The sequence below is a fragment of the Diceros bicornis genome, chromosome 9 (assembly GCF_020826845.1).
Source record: "Diceros bicornis minor isolate mBicDic1 chromosome 9, mDicBic1.mat.cur, whole genome shotgun sequence".
Lineage (NCBI taxonomy): Eukaryota > Metazoa > Chordata > Mammalia > Perissodactyla > Rhinocerotidae > Diceros > Diceros bicornis.
The window spans coordinates 83,298,413-83,318,374 of NC_080748.1; the positions used below are offsets into that span (position 1 = coordinate 83,298,413).

At 37.7% G+C, this 19,962-nt stretch overlaps 1 protein-coding gene across 1 annotated transcript in view; it reads left to right on the forward strand.

The window, feature by feature from the left end:
• MYO16 (myosin XVI) overlaps nucleotides 1–19,962 on the forward strand; it is a 463,175-nt gene that overhangs the window by 93,010 nt on the left and 350,203 nt on the right. Inside the window, exons 6-7 of the mRNA XM_058548472.1 lie at nucleotides 3,250–3,374; nucleotides 12,996–13,121. Of these exons, the coding sequence (XP_058404455.1) occupies nucleotides 3,250–3,374; nucleotides 12,996–13,121 (251 nt within the window). The remainder of the gene's footprint in view (nucleotides 1–3,249; nucleotides 3,375–12,995; nucleotides 13,122–19,962) is intronic.

Here is a 19,962-nt window from a genome sequence, read left to right on the forward strand (position 1 = left end):
CCCTGTTCCTTCTTCAGAAGACTCCAGGTTAACCAGTCCACAAATGTCCTGGTATCTTTCTTCTGCTTATTAAAAGTTCACTCAAAATGCTGTCCCTGCACCAGCCTCTTCAGAATCACCGTTGTTGGGGTGACGGTGCATCCTAGTTTGCCTGGGACAGTCCCACATTATGCCTGTGGTCAGGGTCGGGGGAGGAATGGAGTAGAGGGTCACAGCACTCTTTTGGCTTGAACGTGTTTATTTCTCTTTGCTAGACCAACTTTATTTATTTGCCTGCTTAACTCTTTTGCTTCCTTCAAGTCTTGGATCTTTTAGGAAGCTTACTATGGAGAGAAAAATTGGAGTTGGAGCAACTCTAGGAGCTTAAAGAATCTTGTGCTAAAATCGTGCGATGGGTCATATCATAGCCAGTGTAATGATAAAATTATCTATAATAGCAGCATAGAGCACCCTCAGTGCAGAATGCGTAATGGAGAATGGGAAAAGCTGAATTGTTACAAAACAATATTACCTTATGAGGGACAGTTAAGGAAAGTTAAGATAGGGTTGATAGTGACTTGAGGTGTTAATGTAGTTTCTGTTTTGCACAGGCATCTATTGATATTATCAAATGTAATCAGACAATAGTAATTAATATTACATGTACTAACTTGTGAATTTCAGGTAAATGATTTTGTTTCTTATTTCCTAACTTCAAAGAAATTACCAAATTCTTGTCAAAATAATAAATCTAAGCAGGACCTATATTAATTTTTTTTCAGAAAACAGTGTGAAAATAAAACTTAATTTCTTTTTAAGAAGAGAGGATTGGCCCATTATCCGTTATGAAATAGACTTATTACGGGCTATAGCCGTTTTTCCAGGAGCAGCTTAAGAAATTTGACCAAAAAGAGAGGGAATTTCCATTCTATTGTATTACCAGAAATAAACTTGTGATTTTTTTCCTGAACATATAACAAAAATCTAAAAATCACACTTTATTTGGTATCGTATTTGATTAAAAATTATTTTAAAACAATTTCATAATATTCTCCTCTGATATCTTCACAACAGTGACGAGAAATAGATTGTTTTCCCATAATGTGTTGTCCTGTAAATGAGTCAGAAATGAGTGATGTCTAATCTCTCTGTTTTAATTTCTGTCTTTCATCTTTGAGCCCAATCTTTTTTTATCACTCAATTTTAATTACAGTTTAAATAATTCTCTAAAAGATACATACCGCTTCAGTAAACATTGCAACATTATCAAAGTTGACACAACGATGTAACCTTAGAATAGAGTAACCATCAGATTCTTCTGCTACTTCAGTGTGCAAAATCGAATACTGACATCTGAGAAATAATATTTTCCAAAATTAACTCACATGTCAAATTCTATAACCCTAAAAATACGAATAGAGTGACAGTTTTAGTTGGTTCTTAACAAACCTCAAATGCGCCTATGAGGGAAATCTGTTAGTTCTGAAATGGAGTGGGATGGTTCAGAAGCTGAGGTATGGTTAACGGTGTTCCTCTTTCATGTCTCTACTAAATGGGTTTGCTTTGAATAGAGTATTTGAACAGGGTACGTTATTCAAATATTGCATTTTGCTTTATTTTGTTTGGTTCCTCCTTGCCTCCTTGTTACAAAGAAAACTGCCTTAAATGAATGGCATGTAATCCCTGTAGCAGAAGGCTGGCTAATAATGACAGCTCACTGTTATTGAGTGCTTCCTGCAAGCTAAATACTGTTTTATTTGCTTTATGTGTTTTAACTCATTCTCATAACAACCAGTGAAACAAGAACTATCAGCCCCTTTTTGCAAATGGAGAAACTGAGGCAGAGTTACCTGCCTCATTGGCACAAATAGTTTGAGTGCAAGACACAGCACTAAAACCCAGGCAGGCTGACTCCTGAGCGCCTGTGCTCTGGTGTTCATCCAGGTTCCAAGAACGAGCTATGCAGTGAGGCAGACGTGGTGTGCTCTAAGGGGAAAACGACAGCACAGAGGCAGCATGCTAATGTGGTCTCTGCCGTGTAGACAGTCTTATAAAGATTACCTATAGCTTTGCTCCTTTGGGATATATGTTGTTATCTGAGTGATTGTGGATACAGAAGACCAGACAGATTAAATAACTTTCCCTAAGTCGCCCTGGGGAAGTCAGCCACAGACCCGCCACTGCCAGGAGGATCAATCCAGCATTTGTGCTTGAGTCTGCTGTGCCATGCTCTCTCTCCATGTTTGCAGCAAGGACTCAATCAGATAAGAGATAGAAACTGCTCAGAATAGTGGCTGGTTCACAGCAAACACTTGCTAAGAGGGAGATGTCATCATCATCATCATCATCATTATTATTACTTTCACTTGGAATAAGGTGGATTAGTAAATACTTAGTATGTCCTAGAACCAACGCTAGGAACAGGGGATGCATAGACGCAGAGATATAAGCTACCGTGAAGATTACACTATCGTGAAAGCTGGGGTTAAAATAAAAGCAGAATAGAGGTATAAACAGGAGGTGAGCAGACCTGAGCCTTTTATAAATAAATTACCCACCTCAGTCAAGTCAGACTATCAGTTCTTCACTCAATTTTAGTTATTTCTCTTTATTAATAGTCATGAAATGATCACTTGGAACATCCTGTTTAAAAAATTTATTTTGAAAATATTTTGGATATGCAGCGAAGTTGCAAAGATAGTACAAAGAGTTCCCATGTGCCCTTCACCCAGCTTCCCCTAACATGAACAGTTTACACAGCTATGGCGCGTTTATCCAAACTAAGAAGTCGACATTGGTACAATACTATTAAAACTAAACTACAGACTTTATTTAGATTTTTTAACTAAAGCCCTTTTTCTATTCCAGGATACTACATGGCTTTTAGCAGCAACTATTTTGGCCAGAAAATCATAGAGAACAAAAACTATATCTTTATAACTCATTTCAATTTAATTCAACTACTTTGAGATACTTGGGCAGTGTGTATTGATGATTTATATGAAAATCTATATCCATCCAGAGCCTGCCATGTCTAAGACATTGTGTCACATCTATGGGATACAGTAGGAGGAAATTATTCAATGCTGTACTCTCGCTGGAAGTAGAATGCATGCCAGGAGAAACAGTTATAGATACTTTGAGAATTCAAAGTGGGAGAGGGGCTTCAAAGAAGAAAATAATGAAAGAACATGAGATAAAACTAAGTTTTGAGCCCCAGCCGCTGAGAAGCATCTCTACATTCTGTTTGAAAGGCTCCTTTTTCTCTAGGAGTGGATCCGACCTCCCTGCACCAGATGAAGCTTCAGAGGCCAATGAGTATGTTAACAGATGTAAAACACTTCTTATCATGTGGAGGAAATGTTAACGAGAAAAATGATGAAGGAGTAACTCTGGTAAGTTAATATACCTGACTCAGAAATATTGCTTAAATAGAGATTTTAAGTTGATTTCTAAACCATAGAATTGGATATAGTTAACTTTTAAATAATGTCTTTTTTTCCTGATAGCAAAAGTAATACATATTCATTGTAGAAATTTTGGAAAACGCATAAATATGCAAAGAGGAAAATGCAAATCACTTATGCCACCACCCAGAGCAAACAATGTTTATATGTTGATATATATTCTTCAAGCCTTCCTTCTATGTATGTTTTTCCTACAGATTTAGAATATTTTTTATGCACTCCTTTGTCAATGTGATTTTTGAGATGGAACTTATAGGAGAATGTTTTCATTTTAATTTTAAGCAAAACAAACTGTGACTTACTCTGGTGAATGAATTTCTAAATTCAAATGAACTCCTGTTATTACTTTTTTTATCGCTATCAGGCACAGCTTCAGTAAATTAAAAACAGAACAGTTAAATTTGGATTAATTTTAATGTAAGCATAATGTCTAATCATCAAAATAATAACATTGGCCCTATCGAGCCACAAAATTTACCTGGACTGGGCATGCTCAAGTTAAAATTAATCGTGTGGACATAAATGTATTAAGATTCAGGGGAAAACAAAACAGAGAGTAAACTGGGGCAGCAGAAGAGAATGTGAAGCCCTGAAGCGTGGCATGCATAGAAGGGGTTGGAACCCGTGATTCAGTCTCTTCCATGGAGAAGATCCAGCGTGAGACTGAACACAGTAGATGGGGAAAGTGATTGAACTAATGGGTAGGAGTTTTGTGAGATCTGACAAATTTTTAGATTTATTAAACATGGATTAAGTGCCTTGAGACGTCTAGATGGAATTCTCTTCCTAGATATTGCTTTTGGCCTTTGGGATATGTTTCAGAAGACTATCAAAAATGTAGCTCCAAGCTATAAGAAAAGAAAACAAAGCATGTTTAGAGTTCATTGAAAAATAACACATTCAAATGGTAAAACATTCTAATTAAGTTATTGAGGAAATAGCTATTGACCATATCCTGTGAACAAAATAATAATGAACAAAACCACAAAAGTCCTTTTTTTATGGGCTCCCATTTCACTGGGGAAGACATGTAATATACAATATAAATGAGCTAAATATATAGCATGTTAATAATGATAAATGCAAAGGAGAAAATAATAAAGCAAGACAGGGACAGCTGGGTGTTTTGTTGACATTTTGGATACGTAGACAGGTAAGATCTCACTGACAAGGAGGGGTTTGAGTAATGACCTGAAAGAAGTCTGCACACACTGGAGGTGTGAAGGAGGAGCATTCCAGGCTGAACAGTGATAGGTGCAAAGGCCCTGAGGCAGGAGCAGGTGTAGTGTGATTGAGAAATAGCAAAGATGCCCGTGTGGCTGAGGTGAAGAAAGAAGAGGAGAGAGGTAACTGCGATCAGATCACACAGGGTCCTGTGGGCTTGTGTGAGGACTGTGGCAGTTACTCTGAGTGAGGTGGGAAGACATTGGAAAGTTCTGAAGAGAGGACACGATCCTGCTTCCCCTCTAAAAGACTCCCTCTGACTGCTCTGTTATGGATGAACAGTAAGAGGGTGAGACTGAAGCTGAGAGGCCAGTTGGGAGGTTTCTCCTGTAATCCAGGCAAGCCGTGGTGCGGCTCAGAAGAAGGTGCTAGAAGTTGACTTGGTGAGAAGCGGCTAATTTCAGTACAAACGATCCATTCAGTTTTCCTGATGGAAATGTGCTGTGAGAGAAAGAAAAGACTTCAGAATGACTCCAGGTATATTTCCCTTGAACAACTGGAGTGGTGGAGTTGGCATCCAGTGAGACAGAGAAAGCTGAGGACACAACGAGCTTAGAGCAGGGAAGGCCAGTGTCAGTTCTGGAAATGTCGAGTTAGAAGCGCCTCTTCACCATCTACATGGAGATGTTGAGTTTGTGGTTGGATATTGGAGTCTGGAATTCAGGAGATGTCTAGACTGAAGAGAGAATTTTGGGAACATAAGCGTATACGTGATATTGGAAGCCTTGTCCCTGGATGAAATTGACTTTGATACAGAAGGAAAGAGGATTTGGGATTAGCCATGGAGCCTGGGAAAAGAAGAAGATCCAGAAACGAGATGGGAGGGAGGAACTCTCGAGGTAGAAGGAAAACCAAGAAAATGAGATGTCCCCAGAGCCAAGTGAAAGAAGTGTGACAATGAGGAGGAAATGATCACCTATCAGATACTGCTGAGACGTCAAGTAAATGGAGACAACAGTTGGCTCTGGGACCAAGGTGGGGGTCGTTGGTCTTCTCGTCTAGGGCAGTCTCACTGGGGTGCTGGGGTAAAAATCCAGATTGCAGTGATCTATTTAATTAACAGTTCATTTAACGTACGTAATGCAAATAATGCCTGACACATAGTAGAAACCCAATAGAGTCTTTGTTTCTTTGTTTGGCAGAAGATATTACAACTTTATATTTTTTTAAAAATCACAGTTAAATAAAAACAGCATACATATGTCAATCACTGCTAAATAAAGGGACCTACATACTTCAGAAGAGAAGCTATGGAGAGAATCAATACAAAGCAATAAATTGCTATCATTTTCAGCCATCTTCAATTTTGCATTCCTTGTGACATTTTTTTACTGAATAGAGAACATAAATATTGCAAATAATTGTTCTATAATGCCTAAATCTTGTGGTGATCATCTTTGAGCTTTTTACAAGGAAAGTAGCAGTGAACGGGAGGCTAGGAAGTCATCCCTTGAAGATTACAGTGTTCAGCAAGTGGCTGTTCAGTTTGATTCTCATGTCTGCATTGGTTAGTCTATTATGTTAATGACTGCCATCCCTGGAGTTGTCTTTCTGTAAGGTTCGTGTCTATTGTGCATTCCTGTCAATTGTTGTGATAACAATGAGACACTTTTGTCCACAGACGGATTTCTGTATCCTCAGTTGGAATGTCATTCGTTATTCAAAATTGGGCGTAATTTCCCACACTGTTAAATTGTGTGTGCAAAAGAGCTGAAACTATCAACAAAAAGCTCAATGGGAATAAACTTCTAGTAAGATGGTTTTTATGTTGCTTTTTCTTCCTTTTTTAGAATATGCAATCAAATAACCAAATATAGCTCTTTTAAAAAGATTACTTAGTTTACATTAATATTCTTCTTAAATGAAAAGAAAAGCCTCAGAAAATGATACAATTCCAATAAAAGTCATGTTACAGAGCATATGAAAATGAGTTCCTAAGTTTGAGTGTATAAAAAAACTACTCTTTGGGGCCGGCCCCGTTGCTTAGCGGTTAAGTGCACTCGCTCCGCTACTGGCGGCCCGGGTTCGGATCCCGGGCGCGCACGGATGCACTGCTTCTCCAGCCATGCTGAGGCCACGTCCCACATACAGCAACTAGAAGGATGTGCAACTATGACATACAACTATCTACTGGGGCTTTGGGGGAAAAATAAATAAATAAAATTATTAAAAAAAAAAAAACTACTGTTTAAAAATACTACTGTTATAATTAGCATATATATTCTGAAGACCCTGGTTCTTTACTGTTTTGTCACAGGATTGGATACATCACATCTGGCCTTGAGAGATAATTGGAAAAGAATTGTTCATGAGATGCAAATATCAAGCAATTTTATTTTTGTCTCCCTTTTGTATTTCACTAGTACTGGTTCATTCCTTACTTCTAGATGAAGACTTAGCCAGTGCCATCAGTTTTCTGGTCACTTTTATGGAGTAACGCTTTTATGGTTACATTATGTCACAACACATAGCCTGAATTTAGAGATTAGATTGTCTGGACCCATATAAAAATTCATACTCCCAACTTGTGTGAAGTCGGGACTCACTATCTTTTTATGCTTTACTCCCCTTTAACCATCTGATGTAGTCATGGATTCCTTGTCAGAATAATGTTTTTAATGTAATAAAAAATGGTGCCTAGAATTACAAGTAAAGCCAATTATGTTGAAACATAGTAATCATAATATTAAAATTAAATTTGTGATATGTAATCCATGTTCTTCTTTATTAATGCAATCCATGTTCTTCTTTATTAATGCACTATGTAACAGATCTAATAATTACTGTGATTTTAGAGTAGAGTTGAACATGGGTAATATTCTGAGCTCTATGCTACAACAGCAACATGATATGAAAATATTATGATTTCTTTAATATCACAAGTGCACTGCCTATGTCATCACTGAAGAATTTGCTAAAGTTCAGTTAGGGGGTAGAAAAAAATAAAACTAACCATTTCCACACTCAAGTTTGCAAACCCTGTGAATTCTATCCACATATCCTGTGGGGACCAGTGGGCCCAGGTGGTAAGGACCCCGATTTCAGTTAAATCATGAACCTGCTCCCAGCGTAGTGCTGTGTCAGATTAGGAAGTCCACGGAAGGGAGGGTGGCCTGGTCAACCATTTCTACTCCTGGATGTTGCTGAAGTTGAAAGAGAGGAAGAGAGGAGCAGACAGAGGGGCAAGAGGAGACGCAATGAGAGCAGGAAGGTTTTGACTTGACCGCGTGATGATATCACGCTCTCTGGGCAGGAAATTGACTCCTTTTCTCGCAAGGGTGTGGGAGTTCTTGCCATACCGCCGCTCACCCCGTCACGGGAATCTCTAGGCTGCACCAGGTCTGGGTGGATGCAATTCTTCCCATGTCCTTGACACCTGCCTCAGCTCTGGGGAATCTGACGATACCCCCGCCTCTCTCTGCTGGCCGTGCTTGCTCTTGCAGGCATCCCTCTGATAGAGAACCAAAAATGAACACAGCTTGTCCACGGAAAAACTTCCATATATTTTTTTTCCCCTGCAGACTCATCAGTGTGCAGGTGGATCCCATTGTATCAACAACTCCCCTTCATTGCACACCAAAGCAAGGAGGCAGCCCGTCTCGTGCCCTTCACTTTTACTAAGCAGGAATCAAAACCAGTCACTGTATCTCCACCAAACTGCCAAGGACACGTAACTTCTCTCGATGGTCTAGGAGGCCAGTCTCTCTCGACTTGAAATCAGGAAGGAACTCAGGTCCACCCCTCCACCGTGGGAGGGGAAACTGGACTCTCCTAACACCTTGGCAGTTCTCTTCAAAAATCGTCCATTTTCATTCTCATTTTATCTCCAGTTTCAACCTATTATGCTCTCAGTCTTGAGGTAGAGGGCAAAAGTCATCTAAGCAGTTTTTGGACAAATATTTTCAAATTTACATACATGGTCTTGTTTTGAGATGTGACATATATCTATATATAATTTTCACACTTGAATCAAAAGTGATAGGAAGGGCCAGCCCCGTGGCTTAGCGGTTAAGTGCGAGCGCTCCGCTGCTGGCGGCCCGCATTCGGATCCCGGGCGCGCACCGACGCACCGCTACTCCTGCCATGCTGAGGCGGCGTCCCACATACAGCAACTAGAAGGATGTGCAGCTATGACATACAACTATCTACTGGGGCTTTGGGGGGGAAAAAAACTGATAGAAAAATCCTCTATTAGCATTCAGATACAAATATAGATCAAGGAAAATGTGCAAGTGGTTAAAAATCTGTGCCAATCCTCCTAGTTATTTGAATGGCTGTTTCTCGAGATTGATTTTCGTTTACTGCTAACACAGTTTTCATCAAAATATGGCATTAGCCTCAGAGTGATCATCCAGCTTTAGACTGGCAGGGTCACAGACCTTAAACAAGAGCAGATCCAATGGGGATGTATTTTAAATTTTACACCCAGATTTTTTTTAAAAAATGAGATGCACAGATACAAGGGTGAGTAACAGACTTAATAATTAGCACCTATTTTCCACGTTACGCAAAAGAAAAGACTTAAGCCTGGGTGGCAAAGACCCTTCCAATATAAAAATGAGGAGAAAAGACAAAGGGAAATATTGATATCATTGACTACAACAGAAATTAAAATGAACATTTATGCTTCAAACAATGAGCAAAATTAAGAGGCAGATAATAAACCAGAAGTAATATTTCCAAAAGGTATTTCAAAGTGCTAATATCTTTAAAATATGCAGAGTTTGTAGAAATTAATAAAAAAGACCGTCTCTCAATACAAAATTAAATAGTAATGAGAATCAATTCACAAAAGAAAAAATACAATTAGCCTATAAATATATGAAAGGAAGCCCATTGTTGGGAATTAAATACATTCAAATTATTTGCAATCATTTTAGAAATAAATAATAGTGAGGACCAGACAAGCTAAGGGTCTACAAGAATGAGTTCTCTCATACACTGGATGGAGTGTAAATGGGTACAAACATTCTGGAACTCAGTGCTGCAGTATGCATGAATAATTTGGAAAAATGTTCATTATTTTAGAATCAGAATTCCATTTCTAAGAATGTATCAGAAGGAGATAATGAGAGAGGCACATACAGTGATTATCAACAAAAAGTTTCTCTTTAATATCAAAAAATGGAAAATTCATAAATACCCAATAATTAGGAATTGCTCATGTCAATTATGATGCTCCATATGATGGTATACTATGGTTTCCTGGAAAACGATGATGCAGAAGAACAACACGGTGGTAAAGCAGTTGGGCAGACCTCAGTGCTCATCCTGGGCTCCCTCACTTCCTGGGTGTGATTTTTACTGGTTTCCTAAACTTTCTGAGTCATAATTTTCTCTTCTTTTAAATTAGGGTAATAGTAGATCCCACAATGTAGGATAAGCAGGTCCAACAAGACCATGCATGTAATTCGCTGAACCTATTGTCTAGTTAGTACACAGCGAGCCCTCAAAATTAGCCGTTACATAATTGAAGCTCATTACAGCATGGAAAATATTCAATATATTTAGGCAAAATAAGTTTTAAATTAATAATGACATAATAATGCTAATTTTATGAAGTGAGTAGCATATAATGCATAAAGTGAAAATAAATCCTCCTGTTCTCTGTCTTCACCCGGGCCTGTGGTACTGGTTGAGTGAGGAGGTGGTGGTCTTAGAGAGGATCTCGCTAGAACAAGCCTCAGACTTCTACCTGGAGTCTGAGACTGTCTTGTGTTTTCATATCTGAAAAACGCCAGGACCTCGTGATGCTTTTGCAAAGTATGCGAGAAGGCGATAAGCCAAGCTTAATGAACATGGCTCTGCCTACCTGGGTGGTGTGCCAAGGGAAAGCTGAAGCAAGTGTGTAAATAGTGTGCATCTTCTAGAGATGAACATTTTAATACATGATTAGTATTTGAAGGAGGGGGAGGCTTACAGGAAGAATAAAAATTGTATTTTAAAACATAAATTTATGGGATGAATGCAGGGTTTGTTAGGAGCATTAATATTGCAGTATTATCCTAGCCTGGCCAACTCGGATGTCCACTTTCCTTTGCTATTTCAAAATGTCAGCACTGGCGAGAGCAGAAGTGGCTTCAGACCACAATGACCGTGCTTCCCTGGACCAGCTCCTAAATTATCTAATCTACAGCTTTTCCAGCTGCAAAATCAGGACCATGGTAACTGTACCAAAGGTTGTACAGAATAAACAAAATACTTTATAACTGTTATGCATAGTGTTTGTGAAACCACTCTAATGTCTCGTCCTGCGTTGTAACTAGATAGGTGATTTCCAAAGTGTGATCATTTTCCACAAAAACTCTGCTTTAAAGTATGCTACTAGCTCTATACAGAAACAACTACCACCTCTGTGTTTCTCAGAAGACCTCATCAAATAGCAGGAGAGGAGAATTCTGAGACACCATAATGGTAAATACTCACATTTTGGCACCTGATATCTTCCAGCCGTAGTCAGGACAAGGTAGAAGTATAAATTCCATTTCAGAAAATAGACTTCTTATTTTTTTAACTCTAAGGCTAACTTTAGTGATGAGAAACTGTACTCCGTGGGGTCTAGTGACTTGCTTATGGATTCAGAATTCGACTGCCGATAGAATGAAGGTAGGGGCTCTAAGCTCCTGATATGTTGTTGTGATGATTTTAACAAAATCTAATATCTTGTGATGATGTGGAAGTACTCAAAGGCAGGGTCTTGTTTTTGTTTTCAAATTAGATTAAATTTGCCTGCCTCCATAGATACCACTGGTAGTTCATATTTGGATAGCTTTACTATTAAGTGAGCCAAGACTGTTTTCCTTCTAGTCTTTACCTTGGGAGCAAGGCATGAGATGACTGACTGGGGGTTGGGCTAAGTTCTAAATGGTGGAACCGGATTTTTGCTGCATGGAAAGCAAATCTACTCATAAAGAGGCTGATCCTGTGAAGTTGACATCATTAGTGTCAGACGCTAATCAGCTGATGGACCCATTCTTACTGTAGTTTTATACTAAAAGTGGAAATCTTCTGAGATCCAGATGTTAGTGCATATGGCACAGAATAACCTGCCAATCATTGACTGATTATTTAATAGTTGAATAAATTTAGAAGCAGGTGAAAGATTAGTTCTCTAGGAGAACAAGCATATAAAATTACATTTCTCTAAAATACTTGTGGATATATTATTCTTGGGAATGTTCACTAGAATATTAATTAGATGAGTTCTGTATGTAACAAAGTATGAGAAGATTGGTATGAAACTTAATCTCTTAACGTTTTTGCCTTAAATTAGATGAATATATTTGTTGTTCTAGTGTAGTTGAAAGTACAAGTAATAAACATATAAGTATTACTGTAGATTGAAGATGTAATTAAGTCCAGAGGTAGGAAAGCAAATATTTTTGCTTAATTTTATCAATATATATATATATTTAATAAGCCTTTTGACTTTACTTTAATTTTGTCTTTGTAATAAAAATGGAAAGGAAGAGAGCTACCAAATTCCAAGCTACAAACCCTAGAAGTCATGTTTTACTACTTTTAAATTAGTTTTTCTTTTTCCTTCCCTTATAGTTTCCTCTTCTTAATTATTATGATTACAAAATCAATCATGTAGTTACTTAATAAACTAATTTAAATTGGATGTGCTGATAGTTTACTTAAAAATAAACGCTGCTGCCTTAGAAACAGGAATTTCCCCATCTGAAAAATCTGAAAAACTCTCCAAATTCTGATCGCATCATTGTCGTTCCTGAGGCCTCATTTCTAGACCTCAGGTTGCATTAGGAAACTAAACTGAGAGAATGTTAAATGATGGCTATGTAATCATGTGAGAGCCCGTCAGGATTAATTAATCTTTCCTAGTGTTCCTGACCCTTTTCCATGTGTATAAGCATCACAGTGGTCCTATTTCCTCTTGTCATTTATATCTCTGAGTCCCCCTCCTATAACACCAAATGCAGTGCTGGGATTTTAGAGCTGGTCAGAACATATTTGAGTTTGGGTCAAGAAGTGGTAAAATATTGAATTATTATATTTTGTATTTTAAAGTATTCAGATTATAGTAGAAAGGGAGACTAGAGAGGGAAATAGAAATTGCATGAAGGAGTGCACGTTCTCAGAGTCAGAAGGAAAACAGTGAAAAATTAATCCATAAGCCTTTTTTCAAAGAATGATGGCATCCACTTGTACCAAATAAATAAAATTACATATATGTTTTTTTTTAAAGGTCTCTCTATTTTAGATCTAATACTTTGTTAAATAGCTCTCTTTAAACCACTGAATAAACTGTATTGATATCACTGCTCTTTTTAAGTTAAATAACAAAATATTTCTTCATTGCAGTTACACATGGCATGTGCAAGCGGCTACAAGGAGGTAGTATCTCTTCTCCTGGAACATGGCGGAGACCTCAATACAGTAGATAATCAGCACTGGACCCCACTCCATTTGGCAGCAAAATATGGCCAGGTAAAATGATTTCTTGAGTTATTTTTAAAAAATAATTTTATAATCAATGCATCATTTCATATTTAATTTTGTTTTTATTTAAAATCATGTACTAATCATTATGTAATTTGACTTTTAATGACGTCATCTTACTAAACAAATATTTTGATGGTTGAAAAAAACATTTACTTTTAGAAGGATACACAAAACACATTCCTCAGGACTCTGTATATTATAGTCAAAATCATTGGATAAATAATCAAAACTTGTAAACATTCTTTATAGAATGGACTTAATGCTATTTTCTTAATATTAGATAGTCTTTATAACCTACAATTACTTGAGTCTATAATAATTCTGTTTGATTTCTACAGTTAGTAGATATAAAGCAGAATAATATTTTATATTTTATTTTTCTCTACAAATTACATTTCATTTTAATGAATGAAGGATGTGTAGCAGAGTTCCTTCTCTGAATTGATTTTTGGCTATAGCTAATACATCTTGAATTACTATTGCACAAATTAATTTCTTACTAGGTAGCATTATATTATGAAGAAGAAGCAAACTCAAACTTATTTTTAAATTATTTGTATGAGTGAATGTGATTAATATTCATAGTAATTCATTAATATTAAAATTAATTTATAAAAATACGTGTAATATTTTGTGTCAGAGAAGTCTTAGTAGTAATAGTATGAAAAATAATTCAGTTTTACGTATATATGGAGATTGCAGCTAAACTTGTTGATTTCCAAACATTAGTTTAGGGTAACAGTCACACTCATTGAATTTATGGTAGGTTAAATTTCTTAGATCCTAACTGGTATGCAAAATATCTGTCATAAAATTTGAGTAGTGTCATTGTTGAAAGAATTGAAAGCGTTTGCATTTCAAACATTCTTTAAAAAGCACGTTGCTTGAGGAAGGTCTTTCACACTAATAAAACATTGTTTGCTTTGAGAATATTTCCTATAGAAAAAGATTCATTCAATAATTATTTTTAACAGGCTATTAACAACCCCCAAACTGTGCTTTTAGCAAGTGAGTGTACCGGTAAACAAATGGATGGGTTAAGGGGATGAGGCTGCAGGTAGCTGAAGTCATTGGCCTCAGGTGTCCAGGGTCCACAGGTCCCACTAGACTACTGAAGTACTGGGGGATCAATACATCAGTACTCCATCAGTACATCAGTACTCCATTTCTACCACAGCAGCATACTGGGATACACTGGGTGAAAAGTTTTTTCATGGGTGAAAAATAGAAAAGAGAACATACAAGCAAGTGCTGTTGCCTAGAACACAACCTGTTTGCCTGTGCTGAAGAAATGGTAATCAGTGAATTATCAAAATGTGCCCATTATTGTCAGAGATTGCTTCTGGAAGGAGCTAAATCTGGAAGTGAGTGATAGCTTGGTAAAATATAACAGAACACTAACCTAACTTGAATGGATTGAGGCTTTCATTTTACTCAATTTTTCACTTTTCCAGATTGGACGTTTAGATTTGGGATCAGATATCATTTCAAAGAGTAACAAATTGGTTCCCTTTAACGATTTTTATAACATAATGAACTCTAGGGGAATAGGACTAGATTTAACAATGTTTTTTTAAAGATATACCTTGGACTAAATATGTCACTATTTCTGTTGTTAGATGTTTTAATGATTGTTATCAGAGCCTAGTATGTGGTTTTAGTTTTATTTGGTTGCAGGTCAAATGAAATATTTGGTACGAGTTGGTGTATTTTATTTGTTATTGAATTTTTCAGTTCTATGATTTACATTTCGTTCTTTCTTATAACTTCTGTGTCTTTGATGAGATTTTCCATGTTTCATTTGTTTTAATAGAATTTGTAATTACTTGTTGAAGCATTCTTATGATGGCTGCTTTAAAATCATCATTAGATAATTCCAGCATGATTCATCTTGCTGTTGATGTCGTTACTCGTCTTTTCTCATTCAAATTATGATTTCTTGGGGGCCGGCCCGGTGGCGCAAGCGGTTAAGTGCGCGCGCTCCGCTGCGGCGGCCCAGGGTTCGCTGGTTCGGATCCCGGGCGCGCACCGAAGTACTGCTTGGTAAGCCATGCTGTGGCGGCGTCCCATATAAAGTGGAGGAAGATAGGCACCGATGTTAGCCCAGGGCCGTCTTCCTCAGCAAAAAAAGAGGAGGATTGGCGGATGTTAGCTCAGGGCTGATCTCCTCATAAAAAAAAAAAAAAAAAAGAAACAAATTATGATTTCTTGATCTTGGTATGACGAGTGATTTTTAATCCTATCTTGGATATTTTGGCTATTATGTTAGAAGGATCTTGGTCCTATACCAATCTTGTGTTTCAGCAGGCAGTCACCCAGTTGAAGTTTAGCACGCAGGTCCTTGTCTACTTGAGTGGGCTGTGGTTCCAATAACAGTTTAATTTTCAGACCCTTTGAGGTATTATTTTGGTCTGCTTGATTCATCTGGTGCCACTGGGGTTCCCACTGGTTCCTTCTGGTGCCCCCAGAGGGGTGGAAAGTGTTTCCCTAAGCCAGGCTATCCCAAGTCTCTGGGTGGATCAGGGGATTCTCCACAGGGACAAAAAGACTTCCAGGGCTGGGGGCGTGTGGGGGTTTGCTCTCTCTTGCAGGTGCCCCCTCCCAGCCATCCTCGTCTGTCGTGGGGGAGGGGAGTCAGGCTCAGTGGAAGAAAAGCGCCTGCCCTGGCACTTAGTGTTAGCCGGTCATGGTGCTGGACTCACCTGAATTTGTCACAGGGACATAGTTTGAATGGGGGATGCATGTACCTGGCCCCCTTCCGTTGCTGGGTTGGGCTGGGAAATACCAGGTCTAGATATGCCTTCTTCTATCGGGTGGGAGGACGTAGGTTGCCCTGCACCTCTATGATTCCTCCCTTCTATGGATCCTGAGCCAGTTCACCTTCCTCTTTCCACTCTTCAGAGTTGCTCTTGCTAATTATTGTAATTAGCAAGGAGGACCAGAAAGAAACCAGCCTAAGTTGGTGTGTTTTAAAACAACTGCTTCTGTTTAGAAAAAATACTTATTTCTAAAAGCCTTGTAAAGTTTGATAAAGAGTGGTGAAAGGAAGTTAATTTATGGTTATTTTCACGTGAAACCCACCTGCAGGGCAGAGGAGACATGAATATGCATTTACATAACGGTTCCATTTTAAAGTATCTATTGCTATCTTTGGTTCTGCATGTTAAACATAACCAATTTTTTATGACTCATATGTTAAATGAACATCTAGATGTTTCTGTTCCACTTCCTAGAAGCTATACTGATTAAGGCAGAAAGAATTAGTGACTATCAGAAATTTTATCCCTCAGGGAATCAGGTGAAGATACTGATCCTTTTCCCAGAAATGCACAGACACAAAAAGTATGCCTATAGTTTCAGAGGTCGAGAGGTCTCTGTGAAAATAAGGAATAGACCTTTCAGGGTTCCATAAGAAAACCTGCTCTGCAGAAATGGAAACTTTTACCCAAGAAACTACATTTTTAAAGTGCCTATAATTGAGCTTTATTATATTTTAAGTGTTAAAAGACAAGATCAGAGTCAGAAAAAATTTGTGTCACAGAAAGAGACATGTTTTATATAACCATGACAAAAGATTAATGAATATGTTAAACTAATAAAACAGGTTGGCTATGTGGTAAAAAGATTTGCAATTGGTTTTAGTAAAGAAAGTAGATTTTTTAAAACCTTAATTTACACAGTTACATTTAACAATAAAAAAATGATTAATGATTAACATATATGCCAAGCATGATGCCTGCCAAGCCTTGGTGACATAAGGAGCACAGGCCCAATACAATAGCCTCTTCCTTCATAAAGCTTCCTAGAGATTGCCATCACACAAAATTCATCAGGTAGAGGAATCACTGGTTAATAAGGCAGAGAGAACTGGTGGATATCAGTACTCTCAGCCCATTACGTGTCACATTAGAAAAATTTCTCAAACTTCGGGTTTTCTAAATCTTAACGTTTTCAGCCTAGAGGAACATAGTCATGAACTTATATGGAAATATGATTCAACAGCTGCACTTACTTCACAAGATACAGAGTAATTGAGATGGATGTTTTTATTATTACTTTTGCAGTATACTAGCTACATTTCCAACACTCATCACTTAATGATAAGTAACTTAAACACTTTCCAATTGCTTCATTTTTTTCAAAACCAGCTGCAAAATATTTGACCCCAACTTTTGAAAAACAATATTTCTCTTTTTTTTAGGTTCCCTATTCTTTCTTCTATTTCCCAGATACTCCCCCCATACGAACACATCTATATTTCATTCTGCCCCACTAAGCGATGAAGCCAGCTTTGTTCTGAGGACCCCATGGCTTCCTCCTCACTGGGTCTGAGCACCAGCTCTGCCCCTCGCTGGCGGTGTGAACATAACAAGCCTCACTAATTCTTCTCCCATAGAGTTTGGCCCCCAGGGTCTTCAATCAATGAGAACCATAAACTGCTGTTAAAAGGGAGATTTTTACACAGCTTGGAAGATGGTTGAGAATGATGAAGGCGAATGGGTCAGAGAGGTGAACGTCAACGTGCATGTGTCCTGGTCAATTGATCCATTTGCTACATTTGTACAAACAGATGTCCAACAGAAAATTTTCCAGACATGGCCATTTATACTGTGCCAATGAGGCCGATTTTAAAAACCATCTCAACTTTATCCTCTGCTTCTCTAGAAAATGACTAGCCATTAATTCAGTATTTTCTAAATCCTTATACATTTTACTACCAAGGATAGGGTCTGAAGATAGTGTGCCTTTTCTATTTTGCTCCATTAAACCTACTTGAACGGGGTCTCCACCAGAACATAAGCTCCAGACAGCAGAAACTTTATTTGCATTGCCCACCCTGCTCTCCCCGTGTCCAGCAGAGTAACTGAAGGAAGTGAATGGACAAATCCATCAACCAAGAGCTAGAAGAAAAGCTTTAATACTGAGAGCTACAGTGAGGGTTTTCTGTTAGAATATTTGGCATCAAAACCAAAATATTCTTCCCCGATTCAGACTAAAAAAATTACTAAGAGATTTATGTTAATAGATAATTTTAAGTAAATTGTATCTTGATTATTTTGTCAAGAAAATACCCATACGATATCTAGAATTATTTTTAAAAACTGTTCACCCTTAAAAATACTATTGAATATGCATTTTGGAAAAGATATTTTAGAAACAGGCTTTATTTGAATATAAATTTATATGCATGGGAGATTTATAACTAAAGAAATTTACTGTAAATAAACGTATTTCATTTCAGAATAAAAAGCTTTAGAAATTCTAACATTTTAGACAGACTAATGGCATTCTCAGAGACATTCATAGAAATTTCACTTTCTTATAAATATCTTACAAATATAAATACCTTTATGGAGAAGATAGTTCATCATTTATGACATTATTTATTATTGACATTTATACTGGGGTGGCATATATATTTTAAAACTTCCTTTTACAAATATATTAACTTTTCCTGTGAGAAAAAAGAATTGCTTGTTGTTGTCTAAAACTGGGAACTGAATAAGTTATGTGAGCAATAAATCTTTTGATTTTGCAATTCTTTCACGAGTTGTACAAAAAATAAAATTTGATGAGTTGGACATAAAGTAAAATTTGATTCTAGCCTTGTACATATTTTTAGTGTTATAATAGGATTGGCAATACTACAACAAAAGACGAGAAAATAATCGTACAAATGCTAAAACCTAAATACTTTTCCCTCAGAAATGTTTTGTATCACACATCCTGCATATTTTGATGTTCAGAGGAGTTGTTTGTATTCTCAAATGCATTTTTACCCAAGTACATAAGAATTGAGACATATTCAGAGTTTTTTTTCCTTCAAATATTTCTTCTTTGCTTTAGAAAAAAATCAATGCACTCTCTGGTTTTCCTCCTACCCCTCTGAGCATACAATATTGATGAACTCAGTGCTCTATCCTCCGTTCCGTGTCTGCTCGATGTTTGCATGTCTTTAGGGAATCTCCACACCTGCATCTTCAAATACTCTACATGCTCACGCCTCCCAAGCCTTCTCTCGTTTCTCTCCACGTCCCAGACCCACGAGGATCACTCCCAGTGGGTAATCTCTATCAGCCTGCACAAAGGGAATTATCATCTTCTTTTCCCCATCCCCAATTTGTTATTTCTTCTCTGTTTTATCATTTACTCATCACCAAATTGGGCATTATCCTTTTTTCTACCTCTCTCCCTTCTTTCATGACTAATAAACCACCGAGCTCACAAGCTTCTACTTAGTAAATGGTTTTAAGCTATTTGAGCTATAAGCGTGACAGACTCAGTTAATCTGTGTGTCCTCACTGTCTCTACCCTCGTCCAGTGCATCAGCATGTCTACATTGGGATTAACCCATCAGCCTCCTGACAGATCTCCCTGCCCCTCCCCCACTCCATTCTCAGCTATGCGGCTACGGTAATCTTTCCAGATGCAAACCTAATAAACTGTTTCAACATAACATTCTTTCCAGTGCTATCAGTATGAAATACCCACTCCATAACTCAGTTTATGAGCCCCACACGCCTGGGCTTCTGCTTAATTCTCCAGCTTTATTTCTCCTGCCTCCCCCCACCAGCTTGGAGGATATATCTATACTGAACTTCTTGCACTTTCTGGAATATACCACCATGTACATCCTTTTCATATTCTTTGTTTTTCCTGAAATTGGTAAGTGGTTAAATCTCACTTACCTTGCAGGACTGCACTGAGATGTCTCTCGGATTTGGGTCAGATGGCTCCCTTCACCCACCATATGTAACACCCTGTGTCTCCCGCATCATGTCACTTATCACACGTGTTGGAATTGTCTCTTCGTTTGTCCGTATCA